This window comes from Thermobia domestica, chromosome 7, assembly GCF_964235325.1.
Source record: "Thermobia domestica chromosome 7, izTheDome1.hap1.1, whole genome shotgun sequence".
NCBI lineage: Eukaryota > Metazoa > Arthropoda > Insecta > Zygentoma > Lepismatidae > Thermobia > Thermobia domestica.
The window spans coordinates 37,723,393-37,746,342 of NC_137460.1; the positions used below are offsets into that span (position 1 = coordinate 37,723,393).

Below are 22,950 nucleotides of genomic sequence, written 5' to 3' on the forward strand. Positions count from 1 at the left end.
ACGGGACGCTTTACGCATACACGTGGTCGTACTCCTTTGAAAGTTCTCCCTTACACGTTTGGCATGTTCTTCAGGTACATCAGAGTGTCCAGATCTTTTTAGGGGTACATAAACAACCAACTGTGACAAGTTGTTCATGTCATTTCTTGACAAGAATTCCAGGAGACGCTTTCTTACCATATTTAGCTAGAAACGAACAGTGGCGTCTTTCAAATTTCAACACGCAAATGACCTCTCAACATCAACAAACACCATGAGTATAGCTTTGATGACCAACATCTCTGGTAGCTAAACTGCAAACTACACAAATCTGAAATGACATGAAAAAAAACCGTAAGGACCAGTTTATCATATGCAACTTATATCATGAAATACAATGCAATAGTTTTCTCGTAGTAATGTTTTTAAAGTGGGACTTACTTTAGAGACACGATATACAGTATTGATAGCCAGAAAGAAATCACAGAAATGAATCAATAAAATGTTTTCAATAATAATTTTAACTTTTTGAAAAAAATCCTACAACCCCATCTTATTTCATTCAATGAACTAGCAAATGTAATGTCTGAAATTGAATTGATTCTTCCTACTTCATGCCATAATTATGGAACTTCATTTTTCTTTATATTATTATTATTATTATTATTATTATTATTATTATTATTATTATTATTATTATTATTATTATTATTATTATTATTACAGATTTATTTGGCCAACTATAATCATTGTGTGCCTATTTTGTACCATTACATTCATCTGGGAGAGCTGGACGAAATACCAGGAAAATCCAACAGTAGTTACAATCCAAAGAAACTATATAGATTGGAAATTACCTCTTCCGGCATTTATAATGTGTCCAGAAAACTTAGTTCACGATCGAACGATGAAACGATACATCAGAGAGTAAGTAAAGATACCCTATTTACATTTTATAGATACCCTATTTATAATGCAAAAAACATATCAGTCTAGGAGTAACGCAAATATTGAGACCTCAAAACATTTAAGGTTTACAGTTTGTATAAACATCTAATAAAATACAGCCTGTTCAGAAAATTACGCAACCTTATGAGGAATTTCATTAAATATTTTTATTTCGATTTCGGTTGTGAATGACTAAGCAGACACGGACTGTACATCGCGAAATGCTCCAAACAAATTCTCCATCAAGCAGCTGTACGACAAGTTTCACGAGACAGACACTGTAGTGGACGCACCGAAGCAATCAACTCAAGTTTTAATAGAAGAACAGTTGATCGATGTAAAATCTCAATCTATAGTGTGAGTAATTGAAGAAAGTAGTGTGGCAATTTTAAAGATATTCCGGAGTCTTCATTGGCAGTGCACACACGCCTTGCACAAATGTTTGAAATTGCATTCCTATGAAGTTAGAGCGATCAGCAACTGCGGCCTGAAGACATGGATCCTCGAGAAAACTACTCTCGTCGGTTTACGGAATCTGTAACGCCAGAAGAGAATGAACTCGATGGTTCGCACTGAAGTAATGAGGCACGGATTTTATCTGGATAGATATAGTGATATACAAAATTCTCGGGTATGGACTAGTGACAACCCACATGTGCCAAATGAGTTACCTCTGCATTTCAAAATATTTGTGTTTGGTGTACCATATCAAGCAGTTGGGTGTTCATTACATCCTTTGAACGTGCACCGATACCATTTATGTATAGTTAAAGGCAACAAGGACAATAGTCTGGTACCTTATGATAACAAATCTTGTGGCCAGACTTGTTTGAACTTGTTTTATTTATGCTGTTAAAGATATAATAAGTGAGGAAGCCATAAGTGGTTGAAGTGTATTTCTAATTTCTGCAAAATGATTTATAAATATTAAGGAAATACAAAGTTTAAAAGTAACACAAATAGTTTAATTTATTAAAATAACTATCTTGATAAGTTTTGATGATTGTTAACGTACTTTTAACCGAACTGGGACCGCAATATTTAATTAGATTTGTATGTGTTACAAACGGACAATGAACTCTGAACGGTATGTAAAAATCGTTAGAGAAATTATTATGACGTTATTAGCTGAGAAGTTGAAACGTACCTGATTTTTAGCAGGATAATGCCTCACCCCCTAGAGTTGCGAACAGAATTCGTTATTTTAAACAGTGTTTTCGAGGACGACTGATCTCAAAACGGGTTATGGCCACCGCGATCTCTATGTTTATCATCTGCAGACTTTTTCTTGTGGGCTTATCTTAAGGACTTTATCTACCGGTACATTATTCATTCGTACAGTATTCCGAAATTGAAAGATAATACTCGTTGCTTTGTTGGTAGAACCTTGCAGATAATATTGAAAAAGGTTTTCAACAGCATGGTTCATCGTGCCCACTTATGTGAAGAACAAAACGGCAGTCACTTCCAGTATAGGTAGAATGCGTACAAAATAATAAGAGAAAATATCTTCCCACAAAGTTCCTTAACTTTTTGAACACCCTGTATTAAGAAATTCTTAATTCTTATCATAAACGCCTCAGTCTGTTAGTCATATTAATTGCCACTAGTTCACAGTCAGATCAAAAGTTGTCACGAGTTGTGCTGCCTCCTACCTGATGCCAAAATATGTTGCTAGTGTGCAGATAACCTGGAAATGAAGTGAACAATTGATTTGTTTTTGCAATCACAATTTGTTTTGTGTTTATGAAGCAGTGTTTTTATCTTAAATGTTCTTTTAATGTCCTGCCTTTACTTCAATTTACAGTAAAGCAGCAATACATAGCAAAACCTGTCCTCAGCTGAATATCTGGTTCAGTGAATAATGTTTACAGCTCCGTGAATTTTTATACCTTAGTCCACATACTGAAATCAATATTATCTTAATGATAGAATTACCTTGGAGCAAATACTGACAGTAAATAGAGTGAGTTGAGTTTTACGTCCCACGGTTATGCCGAGTAAATAGATTGTTCCAGGGCTCTTAGTGTAAGTCGAAATTTACATTACCAAGAATTCAACCAATTACAAATTTCAATTACATAATATTGTAATGTTTTAGTGCTTAGTTTTAATGCAAGATTTTTTTTTATAAACAGTATTTTACAAAAAGTACTACAACGATGTAACTTCTCTAATATAAGGTAGAAAGAGGTGAGTCGAGGCCCAAGTAGCCTAGGGTAGGATCTCCGCAGACCTCCGAGCAAGCTAGGTAAATTGGATTAAGAATCCCCTAATGCTCCAAAGCAAGCAAAGGTAAAAATAAAAACCACAAAGCTCCAAGCAAGATAAATAACTAAAGTTAAAAATCCCGACAAAGCTCCGAGCAAGCTAAACAAAAAAGCCTAAAGTTCCAAAGCAAACTAATATATCTTAGAGCTCCAAGCAAGCTAAGAAAAAGGGATTTACCAGCCAAAACTAACAGCTGTGTACAAAATCATCTCGGTTATATTGAAACTCCAAGTAAGGTAATGCAGCTGCTGTTTTCTCGTCGTTACTTGACTAATGGTGTCGTTGCTTTCTCCGTCGTCTGTAACTGTAATACTCCATAGTAAAGTATACATGGTTGTTGTTACTATAAATAAAAACATATGTAAAATGTTTGTAAATACAAGCACATGTTAGATGTTTGTAAACATAAGCAACTAAGACATTACAATATGTTCTATAAAGAGAGTACAGCAACATATATTCTTACAACACCGATGGTAAAAGAATAACTAATTAATAACAGTTCGACAATAGTTATTTACCTAATTATCAATAATTGAATTTCTTACTTCAGATGTAGATATCGCTCGTAAATTATGCTTCTATCGAATATTTCTTACGTAACTTATGACTATCTATATTAGGGGGAAAAAAGTAAATTTTTACCATTAATATGTTTAACTATTTTTGCATCATTTGTCTTGTAAACTATGCTAGGCATAAGTATTGGAAAAGTTTAGAATGACAATGTCAGTCTGTCTTTCCGTCCTCCTGTCTGTCTACAGGTATCAGAACAGAAACAAGAGTTTTCTAAAATCGATTTCGCGTCTCAAGAAAAGATTTCGTCTTCACCTGCATCTCTCTACTAAAACCGGAAATGGTGGTAATTTACTACTTCCGGTTTCATTATTGGCCTTCATAGAGCAAAAACCAAAAAACATGTTTCTCGGAATCGATTCAGTATATCAACAAAAAGTTATAAACCCCCTCTGTTAATCCTTTATTCAAACCGGAAATGGTAGAAATGAACCACTTTTGGTTTCAACACTGACAGTCATAGAACAAAAGGGTAGCAAATAGTGACAAGCTTTTTTCTAATCTTTTCAGAGTCTCGAGAAAAAAAAAATACCATCTTTACTCATATCTCTCAGTCTGTTATCACCAGAAATGATAGAAATTCATTAATATTTTCGCTTTTAGTATTGATTTTTATACCGGTAAAGTGATAGCGAGCAACGGTTGCTTGGAATCGATTCTGTGTTCTATCTTCTCTGTTCACCTTTTATTTCAAACAGAAGTTGTAAAAATTAACCATTTATGGTTTTAACGTTGGTTGACATAGAACAAAAACAAAAACAGATAGCGAAAAAGATGTTTTTCCGGAGAATCGACCCAGCGTCTCAAGGGAGCACATACCATTTTCACCCACATTTCTATACTCAAATCGGAAGTAGTAGAAATTTGCTCCTACTTCCGGTTTCAAAATTAGTCCGTATAAAACAAAAATGGTAACAAATAGCAAGAAATGGCTTTTTTTTTTTTTTAGATAGATTGAAGCTCGCAAGAATAATTTGAATCTCTACCTTTCCACCTGTGTAAACCGGAAGTGATGGAGATTATCATTTCTAGTTCTAATAGTGATAACAATTGAATAAAAACTCCCCATAAGCATTCCGCCAGCGGGCCGCCGTAGGCTCATCGACGTGCGAAGGGCGGGCCGCTGGCGGACGCCGCCGCCGGGCCACCTGCTCGAGTACACTAATTACGCCTTCTATTAAGTATTATGTCCGTTAAAAAGTCCTGGGACTAATTGGAGATTCATTCCCCCTCCTGAAGTTAAAGTCTGGAAATATTTCTTCCTCGCTTCTTGATCTTCAGTTTCGTCACTTCGTTCCCAATGTTTTATTCTATTTTTTTTAAATCATCAACACGTTGTGTTCCTCTTCTTCCTATTTTTTGCTTTCCTTCTATCTTACCCTCTGTGACGGTATGAAAAAGACAATTTCTTCACAAGATGTGTCCAATTCAGTTGGTCTTCCTACGAAGGATACCGGATAAGAGCGTTCTCTTCTCTCCTACACGTTTTAAAATATCTTCTTTTATTGTTATTCTTTCTATTTTATCTTTTCCTCCAATAGTACATTACAAAGCGCTCTAAGGATTTCTTCCCTAATTTTTCGTAGCGACCAAGTATTTGATCTATACAAGCCCATGCTCCTTCTTTACTTCCTTTTCATTAATCATACACTGTAAACAATGAATAACTGATGATTCCCTGCGAACGAATGATGTGACATACTACATCTTTATCTGACTCTTCTCCCAATCTTCACACTATTCTTTCTCCTTGGTTCGTTCGCAACTTAACTCTTTGTTCTGTTTACAGGTTGCTAATGAGCTATCGGTCTCTAGAGTTGGCCCCAATTTCTTTAAGCATTTCCAGAAGTTTGATCTAATTGGCTCAGTCAAAAGCTTCTTGCCAATCGATGAAGCTCAAACACATCAGAACTCGTTCTGATATAATCCTCATAAACCCAATCGAATCTATAGTGTCTCTACCTTTCCGGAATTCAAATCGATCTTCTTCCAATATCCCTTCTGTCTCACTTTTCAAACGCTTATTCAATATGCGTGCAATAATGTTTCCAGTGTACAAAATAAGGCTAATGGTTCTATGATCACTGTACTTCTTTGCTTGCTTTTTCTTAGGTAATGCTATACTGTAACACGTAGAAAGTGCTTCGAGCATTTTCCATTCAGGCACATCTTGTTAATAAGTGAAGTTAGTATTTTCATTGCATTGTCTTCTAATCCCTTGAACAAGTCCGCTGGTATTTCAATGCCTCCAGTCGCCTTCCTCCCTCTCTTTGTGAATCATATCGAGCAACTTTCTTGTATTCTTGGCGTTTCTGTTGTGTGGAGGATTATTACAACCGAAAGAAGTAACATTTGTGGTTTCAACAGATGGATAATGGGAGGGACGCAACATATTATTGAACATTGAATCAATCAATATTTCTTTTTTTTTTAAATTTACAGTTTTTTCTTCTTTTTTTAGATCCATATTAAATTATATCTTTGGATCCTGAATCCATACCAAAACATTATTTTTCGCCAACTTGTACTCTCTTTGCTTTGAAACTTGTCAACAGACGAACGGACATAATCGTTCTTTGTGAATAACATTTCGATGTCTAAACTGTGTTTCATTCCAAAATTATATTTTCTATATGAGTTTTCAAAACTATAATAATAATTTTAATGTAAATATAAAACTCATACACTAGTATTTTGGTTCAAGAAGTTGTTTGTTGTTGATTCCATTCGTAATTTTTTGCAGCTTGTTTGGAAAGATACCAACGAAAGAAAGGAAATTTTATTCCGAATTCTTCCAAGCACTTGCAAATCTTAGAATTTCCACCTTACAAGAGTTCAAGAAATATGAGAATGATCCACGTATGCCTAACATCACATTAAGTGAGATGCAATTAAGGGTGAGTTTATAATTATGTTGATACATGAGAAAATGCTAAGCAAGACAGGGTTACGTTTTCACATCAGTCATGATTTAAATATACAATATGTGACATGCTCTAGGAGCTTTTTTAAAAAATATTTTTAATTGTCAGAAATGAAACTCGAATTAATATATAATATAAAGTACGATGTATATTCAAGTCATACCTGGGCTTTTGAGTTTTACAATGAAGGTACAAATTTTAAAGAGTATAAATTGCATGAGTGCTTTTATACCCTTCCCTGTTATTTTTACACACTTACTTGTCCAATGTCCAATCGTTTTAACTAATGACTGGATAGTTTCATCACCATTCCAGAATAACCTGTTATACTTCAAAAGTGCTGAAATAGTGACCACAGATTTTTTTCTCAGGATTCAAACAATGTAAATCACTCAAAACTGCCTCAACTTTTCTTGCCGGGACAAGGAAGAAAGATCTTTCTTGGTACCCAACTAACTAACTAACTCTATGATCTATGGAACCCGGCGGTTCAATGCCGCATTCACAAAAACTCTCCACTGACTTCTATCCTTAGCCAATTGGATCCAGTTTCTACTTTGTATTCCTATCTCTGTGAGATCCATCTTAATATTGTCCTCCCATCTGCGCCTAGGTCTTCCTAATGGTTGTTTTCCGATTGGTCTTCCAGTCAAGACTTTGAAAGCGTTTCTACTATGACCCGTCCACCTAAGCCTCTTAGACTTGACGACCCTAACAATGTTGGATAAACCGTATAAATTATGTAGTTCCTCATTATGAAGTTTCCGCCATTCCCCATTCCCGTTCCTCTTGGGTCCGAATATTCGTCTAAGGCTCTTGTTCTCAAATACTTTCAGTCTATGTTCTTCCCTCAGAGTAAGCGACCATGTTTCGCAACCAACAGGCATGATTATGGTTTTGTATATTTTAAGCTTCAAATTCCTCGACAGAATTCGCGACGACAAGAGATTTTGAACCGAATAATAACACGAATTCCCTACTTTTAGTCGACATTTAATTTCTTCGTGTATATGATTTTCGTATGTTAATATTGATCCTAGATATTTGAAAGTATCCACTTTATCAAAAGTATTATTTAATATTTTAACGCATCAAGCATGCACTAACTTGTCGAAAATACAAAGTTTTTAAAGAATTGCATTCTCCGTTTCTACAGAAAGATTCTCTTGTGGAATTGAGCGACAGGTTATGCGTCGATTATTATCTAAATCAGTGATCGTCAAATTATCAATCGGAGCTACCTTATATATATATATCTGCGTATGTTAATAGCCCATTATATACCACGCGCACGAAATTGCACCGATGCAAACGGAAAGTATATTGGAATGAAGTTTCACAAACTTATACATTATCTTTCTTATGCATGCTTCTTTTGTGTGTTTAACAACAGACTGTTAAACGTATCATCTTGTTGTAGTAATATCGAACTTTTCTTCTGGTTTAGTAAAAATTGACTTAGTTGTTTCTAAGAACAATAACTCACTAAGACATTTTCCCATGAGAAGAGGACCAAAATAACTGAAGGAACGTATCATCACTATTTTTCTGCATGTATATATTTATGCAACAATCACTCACGTGGCAGAGAAGGGACATTCTTTACAGCACTAATATTTGAGTAGGCGAATAGCAAAACCCATTAAATCCACATTTTAAAATTTGTGGCAAATTGAGAAAAACTTTAAAAGTGTCGTAATTGTAAAATAACATTAGAAACTTTTTTTTTAAAAAAAAGAAAGAATAATGTGAATGTTGGTCTGTCGAAAACTGCATAATCACACTAGTCTCTGAATTGAGTTATTGATGAAAATAGTTTGCATTTAACAGATTTTGCGTATGTAAATGCAAATAACAGCTTTCGCATCTGGATGAGTGGCCATTTTTGTTGAGGCTTAAGTTACAAAACCTGTTAAAAGCAAGGGGATCAGAGTTAGAAATCAGTAGTATGCCTGCTAAAATAGAAAGAAAAAAAGTATTATCGATTATACATTGTACAGATTGACATAAATGAATATTGATATATAAATGCTACATTAATTTTGTTCTGAACTGACAACACCAGATCCAAATGAGCAAAAAATTGACTTATTATAAGTTCCTCTCCATCATCTTTTACTAAATGGAAATCCATATCGTCGTCGTCCTCTGGTGAAGCACAACTCCCTCAGTTTCGTATTTACGCAGAAAATTCTTTGTAAAACGTAAGGTTTGGGTTGCTTCCCCATCATGCAGTTTCTCTTCTTTGACATAATGTCCCCTCGGAACCGTGCCGATTGGGACATTTCTTGTCTTTCCTCGCTTGGCAGTTGGTTTCAGGGTGCCTGTCTGGAAATTGAAAAATGGTTCTTTTTGGACTAGAACTATTGTACGGCTATTCAATATTGTCAAATACACGATCTGGATGAATAAATAAGTGTTCCACTACTGGAAAATACAATATAACAGTTTTTACATGTGGAGATGCTTCATTCGGAAGCCATGAGCAAGACTGTAGTGTTCTTATTTTGATCACCATAGCCGTTGGAGAACAAAGGAACTGGGTAATACTGTAATATAACAAAAATTAAACAGAATCTATCAAAAATATTCTAAAAATCGTCCCAATTATGGTAAAACAGACAAAAGTGTGACTTTTTACGTCAAACTTTAATAACAAAACTAGCTCCGTTAAGATCGGTCCTCACAATTTATATTTTACCGAAATACTGAATATTGCCTTTTCAGAAAAGCTCCTACTTTGAGGACAGACTGTCTTATACAGCGTTACAATGGTCACATCCTTCGTAACTACAAACGGTGTTAATTATACATATTCATCTACATTTCTAAATTGAATGACTATATTTTGGAAGAGTTTGTAAACTTTTATGGACTCAGTTCGGGCAGTCGGTAGAGGGGGGGGGGGTCAGTTACATGAAATGCTGTGGTTATCACACCAGGGGCTCAATCATTCTTAACTATTTTACTGACAACATATATTGGTTCGTTTTTAGCCAGGATTTCGTGATTGAGGGGGGGCATGACATGAAATACTGTGGTTATCACACCAGGAGCTCGATCAATCTATTTTACTGGCAACATATATTGGTTAGTTAGGACAATAAAATGAGGATATGTTAGTAAGTACTTTAATAACAAACTATTAAGAAATCTCGAGTAAGAGAATAAAAAAAATGTATTGGAAAAGATTTTACAATATTTATGTTCCTTCCTTGGTTCATTCAAATATAACAATTTTTTCTTTCATTATGACCTTAACTATTATAAAAAGTACATATCCAATATCATAAAAAGTACATATTCAATAATGTCCTGTAAAATATTTTACAATATCTGCTTCCTTCCTCTGTTGAATCAAACGTTAACAGAACTTTCTTTACACATAACTATTTTTGTTTTCATTATTCCGTCAACTACTGTCTGTTCCAAATGACAAGTTAAAGGAGCAGTAGAAAACTGTTTCTGAAATAACATGTTTGATACTGCAGAGAAGCCATGACGAAAAATGTCCACACTGTTAGAGAACGGCACTATACTTTCTGAAGCTTGAAATCTCCCTGACTAGTAGCAGAAATTCTGAGAATTCCGTAACTTTTCTAGAAATTTCGAATTCCCTGACTTTTCCAGAATATCCTGCTCATTCGCCACCATGTATTGCAAGTAACATAAATCTTCTCCTAAGAAAGAGTAACCAAAAGCTTGCTGTACCTTTTTCTAGTTTCTTTTTGTTTCAACTTTCATTAATTTTTTTTTTAATTTCTGGTTTCGAAGGGGGCGTCCGGACTCCATACCTTGGCTACGTGCCTGAGTTAGGGTAGATATCAATTTACCAATTATCCCAATATATGAATTTGAAATATAGCAAAACAAAATGTGCAAATCTTTAGCTTGAGCAAAACAATGGCGGAAAGAGAATCAGAAGTGGTAAATACGTGACAAAATCTTTGAACATGTACCAGAACGCATGTTATAATTTCGAACGTTAATTGACAAGAGTCTTTTTAAGAAAGAGGTTCTATTCAAGGTGAAGAGGCTGTTTAGAGAAGAATCTCACCCAACAATGTTCTGCTCAAAGTAAAGTTACCTGAAAAATAACAGAAACGACTTAACGACTTCGAACCATAGGATAGTCCACTTACCTTGCCTTTCTGGTTACATTTCTTTTCCAGTTTTCTAGGTGTCGTGTACGTTTTCTAGATATTTTTGGTGTTGTCTGAACAACAAAATGGTGATCATCGCTGGGTACAATATAGTTTTCTTGGGAGTTTGCGTTCATTTGTCTAGCAATTATTACAGAAAAACCCATTAGCACAGAAACACGCCACGAACAGTTAGGTTAAGACGTTTAGTGTCTCAATTCTCAGTCCAAAATAAAATGAAACAAAATAACTAAAGCACAGACTGCCAAATGAAATTTCAAATGATTTACCAACAGTTGCAATGAATATTCAGACTACTAAACTAATCCTATACAGTACGAAATTTCAAATTGTTTGACATATGGAATTAACCGGGTTTGATTCTGCTTTTCTCATGACGTTATTTGATGGTCTGGGATTTAACAGTTTATGAAACTAAATATGGAAGATGGATTCAACTGGTTTCGCATCTGTAGCCTTGATAGATTTAACAAGTTTTGGAAATTGGTGTATATTTCAATGTCAATTTTCAACTAGTTAAAATGACATTTTCTACTGAATACTATTTGAAACTAAAAGGTTTCCAACTAAAATATCCACAGCAACATCTATCTCATTAAAAAAAAAAAGGAGGTTTTGCTATTGGTCTACTCACTTATGAGTTATTGTTAACAGAAACACATGGCAAACATTGCTTTTAAATCAATTCTCCATGACATCCACTTATGTCATCGATATTCATCGATTACGAGATTACGACAGCTATTTGGGTACTTGGTGAGTACTTCCAATTATATACCTGTAGCCAAACTGCTTCTATAAAAATTGTTATATATATATATATATATATATATATATATATATATATATATATATATATATATATATATATATTCCCTTTACCCCTTTTCAAAAATTTCACAAAATTGATTTATATATATATATATACATGGGTTGCCATCAATGAGCAAAGTCAATATTTGCGAAGGGAACAATTGGGATCTGTTAGACTCCACTGGAGTTAAGTGTAACTTTTTTCATCAGATTATTTAAGAGTTAACAAAGTTGTAAGAAAACGGGACATACAACTTTGCAATGTATGCTTAAGTATACGGAAAAGTTAAGGCTGTTCCCTACATTATAAGAGTTATTTACAATATCTGAACATGAATCTTTTAACCTTTAAAAAGAGCCACAGGATCTTGAAAAGGAAATATATCGAAAATGAACAAAATGTGGTTTTGATTCGGTTGCGCACTGAGAGTGTCATATGTTTGCTTGGAGTGTATAAAGATCAAAAAATGTTGTAATATATTGTTTATATTTTAATATTGCTTTTAATGATAATTAGTGTTTTTTTAAAATACTAGTACTAGTACTACTACTACTACTACTACTACTACTACTACTACTACTACTACTACTAATAATAATAATAATAATAATAATAATAATAATAATAATAATAATAATAATAATAATAATAATAATAAAGTTTGATACATTATTCTTATGTATTTTGATGAGTTATCTACCAAAGAAAATAAATATAATTTATCAAAGTATTAATTATAGTAAATAGTGCGAAAGGCAGTTCACGAAGACTGTTTTAAAAGAAAACATTTATATTACAGTAAACTTAAAGATAGAATACTTTGAGAAGCCCAAGAATTGATCCCTAGGTACTAGAGATTGGCACCGTTACGAGGGTCACCCTTACCTTCACTTATCCTCATTTTAGTAGATGAGTGTAACGGAGTCGATTGAGGGTGATTGTTAGTGAAGGTGAGAGCATCAGTAATATTTGAATGTAAGGGCGAGTGAGTGTGAGTGTCAGAGTCGATTGAGGGTGAGGGCATCATCGATAGTTGAGTGTGAGGGTGAGAGCATTAACAATATTTGAGTGTGTGTATGAGCGAGTGAGTGTGAGAGCAGGTGAGTGTGAGTGTGAGGCAATTGATTGAGGGTGAGTGTGAATGAGGGTTAAGAAAATGCCCATCTCAGCTAGGTACACGCTGTAGGAATTAAGGATGTATTAGCATGTAATTTTAATTTTTTTCAGAGATAACTTTCATTGAAAAATTTTCGTTGGTTGGATTGGCATTTAAAGTTCCTTTCCTTATCGAGACTAGTAAGACATATATGTAGAGCTTACGGTGGAATCCCAAACGTTGAAACTGCAATGCTTTCCTCGCAGGAAAAACCAAGCGAGGACCCCATGGACCAAAGAAGTGCGCTAGCACTAGATCAGCAGGCAAGACAGGTTCAAAATATTAAACATTAATTCTGTAAAACTTCATTGACTCTAATAAAACGAAATGTATCTAATCTATTTTCTAGAGATTAAATCTTATAAGTTTTTTTTTCTTTTCTAAATAGGTAATGGATCAAAGCACCACCTTATCTGAACAGGCTACTAAAGCAACGATTGAAAAATCTATACTAGGCACGGAATATGGATTGTGCATTGCATTCAACACAGCGTTTACAAGGTCAGAATGAAAGCTTATTTTTATTATAGATTTTGTTTATTTATTATATCTATCTGAGTTAAATTGTGTAATCAATTCTTCACTTCTTCCCATTTTCTGATCGATATAAATGTAGTATGATTGATGACAACTCAATAATATATATATTGAGTTATATAAAAGTGTGAAAATCCACAATTAAAGTTGCAATAATAGTTATATGAAATGAAAAAGGTAAGACAGAAGAATGTGATGGTACAGGGAAAAAGAGGGTTAACTTTACAATGCCCGCTCAAGTTGGTATCCTTACGTAGACACGAGAAATTACACTCTATTAACTTTAACAAAATGGGTCCGAACTTCCCTACTCCTAAGCTAACCCGATCCTACTCTATCCTACTTATCCCTACCTTACCCTACTCTATTATACCCTTTTAAAGCAGTTCTACTTATCAATGAGCAGCTGGAGCGTGAATTGTAAATTTTACCCGGAAAAGCTAAACAGCTAAAGCTTCCCCAAAATGCATCACTCATTCTTTAAATTCTACTGACAATATCACTCAAAACCAATATCTGTTTCTCACCTTCTTCAATCTGAGGATTGTATCGATAAATACAAATCCAATAAGACTACATGTTCCTCAAAATAGCAGCCAGTCTGGAACAGCCTCTTTCCCAAACAGTACAAAACATGAAACCAAATTGACTACCAACTAGAACTACCAAATTGACCTGAAGGCAAGTTTGGAGACCAGCGACATTTCTGTAACTGCGAACACTAATTTGAAATTAAATACTTCGGCTTGTTAATTACCACCTCTAACACTGTCATTACTACACTAACCATATGCAAACGATACCAAACTAAATGAAATAACATAAAATATTAAAGATTACAGTCACTTGCCTTAGTATTATTATTTTTGGAGCTCGCTGCACAAGGAACAGTTCCATTTTCCAGAAGTGTTTTCTGGAAACTTTCACAGGTCAACTTCATCTGAACATAAATTTAGCCTTATCAAGTTATGTTCACATGCTGTTCATGTCATATAACAACAAAGATTTCATTACACTAAACACTCGTTCGACACATGAATTACTGGTTGGTAAAGCGAGAATATATTACATAATTTTAAATAGCTTTGTTGCGTTTGTTATGTGAAAGAACGCACTTCACAGCACTTGCGACAATTATTATCCTTCCTGTCAATGTTGATAATTAGGCCTATACATCTCACAATAGAAAACATTGTACAGTTCATTTCCGTCCAAATTAATTTCAACCGACTAATTTTGCTTCTGTCTGATGATTAAATGAAAATAGGATCTTTTTGTTACACTGACGCCGGACATATGACGAGTGCTGTTTCAACATGCCAGCAGTTGTATACAAGAATTCACATCAGCGTACACAGAGTCGTATTTTTCGTCATATTACCAGTTCATGGATCGAAGAATGACGCAAGGGAACCATATTGATGATGTAATGAGAGGAAGAATCATTGGACTGAAAGGGGCCAGACTTAGTTGGAAGTGTCGCGTGAACTTGCTGTCCCACAGAGTGTCATCTTAAGTATCTGGCGAGGATTCCAACAGAATGAAAACTTCTCTCGAAGATTTAGCGGAGGTCGTCCAAGGAGTACGGTACCATTGCCCAAGAGGACCGTTTATGTCGCTACAATGCTGAACAGCCACGTGCAATAGACACAACACCACCTTAGATTTCAAAAAGCTGCTGTAGGGGCCGGCCACCGTTTTAAAGTTACAGTGTACAAACGGTTAGCTGGGGGACGACCAGCAAGGTGTGTTTCATTGACCCCACTGCAAAAACAAGCCCGTTTGAATTGGTGCAGAGAACATCATAGGAAAAGGCACATAGGAGGATTCAGGAGCAATAGTATTGTCCTGTTCATAGATGAATCCCGGTTTATTCTCACCAGTGATTCTCGATGTATTCATATAGAGAAAGCCTGGCACGTGGCGCCAACATTACTGAACTGGACCACCGAACCATTACAGAGAAGGAAGAATTATGGTTTGAGGTGGTATCATCCTAGAGTCTCGCACTCCTTGCGTGTCATTCACGGAATACATCACAGGTATACGGTATCGGGATGACATTCTGCACCAATGTGCTTGTCTGTTTATGAGTGTAGTAGTCCCTGGTTTCATTCTATGGTTATATCGAGCTTGCGTAGTGGATAAGTAATTTAACACTCAGGAGATTAGACAGTTCCGTTGTCCCTGTAGAATACCAGATTTAAACTTGAATCCATTAGAATATGTGTAGGACATGCTTGATAAGCGAATTACACACCGTCACATAGCTTCAATATCCATATTTGAGCTCAAGGAGGCATTGACCTAAAAATGGCAAGGCACACCCAGTCATTTATTGTTAATCTCGTCTTCAGCATGCCATCATGTTGTGTTTCCCATTATGTGCCTTTTCCTATACGTTTTTCGGTCTGTTGCCATAAGGAATTCCACCAACTTATGGGTTGGTTCTCCGTTTCCTCCTGTGATACATTCTGCAAATCACATTATTCTTAACTTTTGCAGATGAGTGTATTTAATCCCATAGATTTAGATCGTTGGACCGTAGACCCGTAGAGTGTCTTTCGAAACTGGGTACTCAGAACGGCGCCCGGAGATTTATTGCCAATTCTACTTAATAGGATATCTACAAATAGGTTTTAACTTTTGATTTCACAAAATAGATATTTTACTTATTTCTTTATTTGTTCTTCCCACTTACAGAAGCAAACGCAATGGGACTAATGATGTGAAGATTAAGTCTGTGGATAGTCGAGAAGAATTTGTCAGATTTAATATGTTCTTTCCAATGGAGAAATCAAAGGTGAGTATATCAACTTATCAGAATTTGTTACAATAGCTTTTAATTTTCTTCGTTAACACATTCTGCTCATTCTGGTGAAAATATGGTACTTTTCCACAAAGCAGCGGTAGAACTAGTCTCTCACAACCTCTGTATCTTAAGCTCTTGAATGTGAGCAACAGGAAGCTTGAATTCTTTTAATCAAAAACAAATTAAGAAACTACGAGAAATATTTCAAAGATAAAATAAAATGGCGTGAAGTAACGGTTAAAACGGTTTAACGTTAAGTAACGGTCAAAACGGTTAAAAACGGTGAAGTAACGATTAAAAGATAAAAGTTGTAGCTGATCAGATCAAACACTTACTACGAGTAAAAGAGAAATTTTCGAAACCCGAATTATTAATAAAGAGAACTAATTGATTCAAGGTATACAACATAGTCTTGTTCTAAGGATTGTAAGGTTTTCCATGACCCAGCTGTATCTAAGTCTTCTAATATAATTAAAAATTTGTAAAATTAGAAATTAATAAAATTTGGGTATCAGTAGCCGTTTAAACTTTAAAATAATTCATATTTTAGTTAAATTGCTTATATCCGTGAAGAGAATTGAATGTTAAATGCAGAAAAATATTCCAAAGTAATCATACAAACGTTTATTGTCTGTAGAACAAGTTCTGTATTAAGGACACAGGGCCATATATGTATAAAAAAAATAAATGTTAAATTAAATGAACATATTCAATACCGTTAGTAGAAATTCTTTGTGAAAAATGGCAGGTACATAGCGACATAGATTGACTTCCTGCCAGAAAGCTACATCAGCCCTTGAGATTTATTTGCTCATTGTTTTCAAAATATTCGTCAACCATTCGCCTTCTTTTCTTATCGAGACAAATTACTATTAATTGAATGTCATAGTACTAGAATCACAATGATTTGCTTCACTTTGTATTTCACATTGTTATATCAATTTTAAGGCATAAGGAGGTAAAGAAAAAAAATCGATGTTTCAATTCTATGGTGTACGGAAGTAAGTAAAAATAAGTAATATTTTTTTAAAAAATTACTACTACTTCCTTATTACTTTCACTCTAGGGTTCCCTTGAGGTCTTGAACAGTTGTAAAAGGTTTATTTTATTTGCAATTTATCTCGTGAAATTCATGTCTTCCGTAGCAGCTAAAGAAAAAGTGCTTCCTCTCTACTTCTATATGTTATTGTATTATTGTTCATTAATAAATTATTTTCTTGTTTAACACCATGATTATGCCATTTAGGTTGAAGGAGATGGATGATTAATGAAAGCGAATGACTGTGAAATTAATTTTTTTGTGCTTTCCCACCGGGGATCAAACCCGGAACTACATTCACCAAAAGCACACACGTAAGCCATTAGTCCAGAGGGGAGGGAGATTATATCATGGTGATGACTTATGTAACAATGTACACAGTTTTATTTATTTGTTTGTTTTGTTGTTAACATTGGTGAGCTTGTAATTTTCGTGAGTTATGTCAGGTTAGGATTTCGTCATTACCTATGGAATAAATTGGTGTAAATTTATAGGAGTTGCCTGGATTATTAAACAATATGTCTTTAACACTTCTACGAATAAAAATATCATTCTAAGATAATAAACACCAAGTATGCATTGTGATTAGTCGTTATTGTGAATTAAAAGACGGGTGTATGCTTTCTCAAATGAAGTAGGAACTAAGTAGAATAAATTTTAATTGATATTATATACTGCTATGCTCATAGCTAATTCCATTTATGGATATGAAAATTAGTCCCTTGTGTTTACTTTTTTTCTTTCTCGGTAACAGTTACAGATTGAACTTATTAAGAAATTTTGAGAAAATAATGTCATTCATACAAAGTACTAGGAAAAATTTGAAGATGAATATTTACAAGAAGAATTTGTATGGGTTGGTTTGACATTGAGGTTCCGCCTCCGGCACTCATGAGCTATATTTCTGTAAGGCTAGCAACTTTATATCTTCCTCGATCCTCGAAACGTTAATATTTTCCATAAGTAGAAGCTTTGCTTTGTATATACTTAAACACAAACAAACTATTTGCTGAGCAAAACAATATATTCACATTAAAATACTACATACGTGTTACAGTTTGGCCAACTAACATTTTGACTTTATCAGACACCGAGATTGTTTTGCTCAGCAAATAGTTTGTTTGTCTCGAAACGTTGCTCTTGACGAAAATGTTTGATTTCAACCCTAAATAAGTCTATATTATTTGGAAACTAGGTTAGGAATCACAACTCTAAGCAACAAAACATAATATTAATGCTAAATTTGATTTGGGTTAGGAATTAGATTTCTGAGCTTTCAGCATCTATGAAAATGTTAGCCCGTCACGTATGAGGATGACGCCCCTTGACGATCATACTATCCGAGGAAATGGAAATAAGGAAGCGGCCTGGGATCTGTATGATAGATACCATTCCGGTATTTGACTGGTGTGAATGAGGAAAACCCAGGAAAACCTCACTCAGGATAGTTTTAACACTTTTTTGACCGAGTGTCTCCACCGGGAATCGAACCCGGGATAATGCTAAATTTGAATACATGTATGAAGAGTGACCTCTATCAAAATTACTTTCAAGGTTGTCGTATTATCTTTGAGCCTCCTTAATTATACTTATAAACATATTTTTTTCTTTTCCTTTTTGTATGTAGTGGTGTCTTTTTCACATTTAAATATGCCAATTTGAATCTTACTTTTTTCACCAGTAATTCTCTTTGTTTGGATGAGAATTTTTTGTTAGATATTGCTTGGAAATTTTCAAATTGATATTGTACTTTATTGATTTTTAGAAAAGTTTCGTTGAAAATAGTATTCTTTCTACTCAAATAAGTTTCTAAGGGAATAGAGATGTAAATAGTGAACTACTAATTAACACAATTTGTCCAAGGACCCTATATTCTTTTAACAAAACGTAGTGTAAGTTTTTGTAATAGTTTGTTTTGACATGGACATTAAGTCGTAAAATCAACAACATTTATATAACGTAAGATTAATGGCCTTCATAAGGTAACCACGCATGTGTATTTTCCACAAACAGTAACTGCATTCCATTTTTGGCACCGAGAAATTTGTTTCTTCGCTGTGATTCTTGACCTTATAATTCTTCTTTTTTCTGTATATGAAAATTAGATTCTTTTCCTTATATAATAATGTGTTTATTGTATACTATCTTCAATTACCCGTTTCGCAGGGTTAAAACAAGAAAAATTAGTACTATGTTCCGTCAGTCAGTCAATTTTTACTATTACTGAAGCGCTATCTAATATAGGTCATCTTTAATCATTTTTATATATATTTCCCCCTTCCCCAAACTGCGGGACTAAATTTCGATTTAAACGGCATCTGAAGTGTCACACTGTTCATCTCAGCGACCCTGAAAACCATGGCTTCGACACTAATATCAGTAATTTTCAATCATTTATATGGTCATGTGGTTCAAGAGTTATAAAGTCACAAACACTTTAAACATAAACACTTTTATTTTTAGATTTTCACAATAAGCAATAGAAATTCGCATTTCACGAATGGAGATTTTATCCAATTTCAGTAATAGTATTTTACCTTCTTCATTTGTTATAATTGAACAATCCGCAGAATCGGTGCAAGAAACTTCTGTGTAAAACTGTGAATTTCGCTGTTTAGCAATCGTTTTACTTGCATAGTTTTATGTTCTTCGTTTCATAACTTTTTCTATTTTCTATTGCACACTATCTTTCTGTCACAGTTTCCTCCATGAAGAAGAAAGGCCCATAAACTTTGGTTACAGATATCGCACAGAAGACGTTCATCTTTGGTGAATCTCTTTCATGTTGAATACATGCCGCAGGATTTTCACTTGCCCAAATTCTAACATTATGGCGATTAACTTTACCAGAAAGATGAAAAGTTGATTCATCGGAAAAAATTAATCGTTGAGCAAAATTGTCTTCTTCCATATCATCTAACATGCTAATGCAAAATTCGTACCTTTTGTTGTGGTCGTCAGGATGCAATGCTTGCAATAACTGCAGTTTGTATGGCTTCATGTGCAGACGATGTTTTAGAACTCGCTATACTGTTGGTTGAGGAATTCTCGTTCGATGTGCGTGAACGTCCCGTGCTTTTCCCTTTGCAGATGCAACCATCTTCTACGAATTTTCGATGCCACTCGTAAATTTGCTTATGATGCGGTGGTTGTTTATTAAATTGACAGCGAAATGCTCGCTGAACTGCAACAATGGACTTAAGTTTTGCCAATTGTAGCACACAAAAAGACTTCTCCTGTGGTGACGCCGCCATTTCACTACAGACAGACAACAACAAACAACAGCGCCAATGCGGCCATGATTGGAACTTCTATCCGGGCTGTTTAAATTGTAAACTTTTCTTAATCAAGTAACGTTCGAATCATGTTTCTATCTTTTGTAGTTTGGAAGAAATAAATGTTTGAAATCTGTTCTTTCTTTTTGAATAACCCTGTATTTCATGCTCTTCCCTGTTCATAAATAGAGTTAGTGCAAGGCGAATTTTTCTGCTACCTGTTGAAGTTTGGACAACTTGTTCACTGTTACGTTTTTAGTTGCTACGAAATAATGCCATCGGCTAACCACTGTGTGAACTTCTTTTGAAACACGTGAAAGGTTTCAAGAAAACGCTAAACATTAAAAAGTAGAAGTATGTTGTATTTTCCTTCCATGGTCAATAGCAATACCATTATCAATAGGAGTTTTTATCTGTGAAAACTGTTGGATAAACCATTACAGTAAGAGTTGGAAAATAAGTGCAAATTAACGCGAGATGAGCACAGTAAGAACAGTTACGAAATCCAAGGAATACCTACAAAAGCCAATGAGTCCAAATATTATTTTTAATCAAATATTTAAACTCGTACATTTAATACTATAACAAACTCAAGATTTAGCCCTATACACCCGAGAAGTATTAGATGAAAACAATGCCATTGTTTCGCAATTAAATTAGATACTATTTTTGCTTTTGTTTTCTCTATATTTAGTTTACTTAGTGCTTAACGAGTTTATAGAAACTTCTAAAACTGGTTATCTATGTACTATTAAATTCCGTAGAATTGTGTCTGAGATTTTTTGTTAAAAAGAGATAAAAGAAATACCTCCTTTCAAATTTTAAAAGCACTTTTCCCAAAAACATGAATTTGAAAACTAACATTTAGCTTAAATTAACAAAAAATTGGTTACCTACCATGTCATGCCACTGCTCTTCAGCTTGACTAGACTTCAACTTTCAATTCTGAAAATAGCCTGGGTCGCCACCACGCTGATATAAACGTGGACAAGTTCGAATCTGACTATAGATTACACGATCAGAAGAATCAGATAAGTGCAGAGGTAATAAAAGCAAGCACAGCTTGATTACGGTCACATCGCACGGGACATCAGACACCGTGACTTATTAATTTATATGGAAACTCTAATATTAACTCCATGATTATTATTATTCTGTTTTGTGTACAAGTACAAGAGCTTAAACCAAATAGAAACATATTTATAGAATTATTTTCCAAATCGTCCAAATTTGTGTTTTACATACGGAATATCGAAAGTTTACTGTATTTATTATTAGCAGTACAACAATAATCCTCTCTCTACATTCAGCTAGTTAACAAAATTATACAGATTACTAACGATCTTCTATTATGAATAAAAACAGCATATCGACTTGGTACCCAACAGTTCATCATTATTATTACTTAGCTTCCCAATTCATTTCATATTAATAATTACTTCATTAAATTAACATTTCATTGTATAGCGTACATAACCATTTTCATTCAAATTCATAGTATTCATATTCATTAAAAGTAACCTTATGTATTTCATATTATTATTTTAGTAATCAATATTAGACGTTTGGTACCTTCTTTACAAAGTTGAATATGCTGATATTCCAAAATATAATATTGAAAGAAGAATGTTATTGCGAGAATTATGTTGTGATATACTTAGCTATTACACAAGATAGTCATTGAATATATGTTGCTACTGCTAAAATACTGAAATATAGAATTTTGTTTATATTCAAAATTTACTAGAACAAGAATTTTGATATTACGTATGAATCAGATTATATATACATTTTAAGCTATTATTCGGTGGCTGACAACAGAAAGAAGGGCTTAAGCCCCTAGAATGAACTTTCTAGCTTGACTTATTAAATAGTGTCATTTCCACGTCAAAATTCAGTCTTAATCCGTAAAATAGTTGTTATTATTAATAATTACGTGGTACTTCTCAGATTTACTTATTTTTTAAAAATATTTTCAGATATTTAGAAATTTTGTTAAATATTTTCCTTTTTAAAAATTAACTTCAAGTATTACAATTAGTTGTTCACAATATATATTAAATACTTTCTTTTTTTCGAATTTGTTCTTCTTCTTCTAATAGCGTAATTACTTTTCTTTCTAAATTGGAAGCTTAAATAATTAACAAAACAATTAGGTACAGATCAATAATAACCTAACCAGTTAACATAATAAAGTTAGAACTTTAGGAATTAATAAACATTAAACATAACGAATAATTAAACATATTAACCTATTAAATATCATAAAGATGTAACTAAACATAATTACAGTTTACAAATTCACGAGACACTGTTAGACCCAATGCTGGGGCATAACAACCAATAAATCCTCCCGTGGGAAAATTAAACACTCTCCATACGTTTCGGAACAACACGCTAGTTCCGTCCTCGGTGGTAGGGTAACAAAGATAAAAACGAATGAGAGAACAAAGGTG

At 34.1% G+C, this 22,950-nt stretch overlaps 1 protein-coding gene across 1 annotated transcript in view; it reads left to right on the forward strand.

Moving 5' to 3' along the window:
• The first annotated feature begins 734 nt into the window (after window positions 1–734).
• LOC145689151 (uncharacterized) overlaps window positions 735–22,950 on the forward strand; it is a 57,343-nt gene continuing 35,127 nt past the window's right edge. The window contains exons 1-4 of the mRNA XM_081763283.1: window positions 735–906; window positions 6,518–6,671; window positions 13,220–13,332; window positions 16,072–16,171. Coding sequence (XP_081619409.1) covers window positions 854–906; window positions 6,518–6,671; window positions 13,220–13,332; window positions 16,072–16,171 — 420 coding nt within the window. The 5' untranslated portion in view covers window positions 735–853. The remainder of the gene's footprint in view (window positions 907–6,517; window positions 6,672–13,219; window positions 13,333–16,071; window positions 16,172–22,950) is intronic.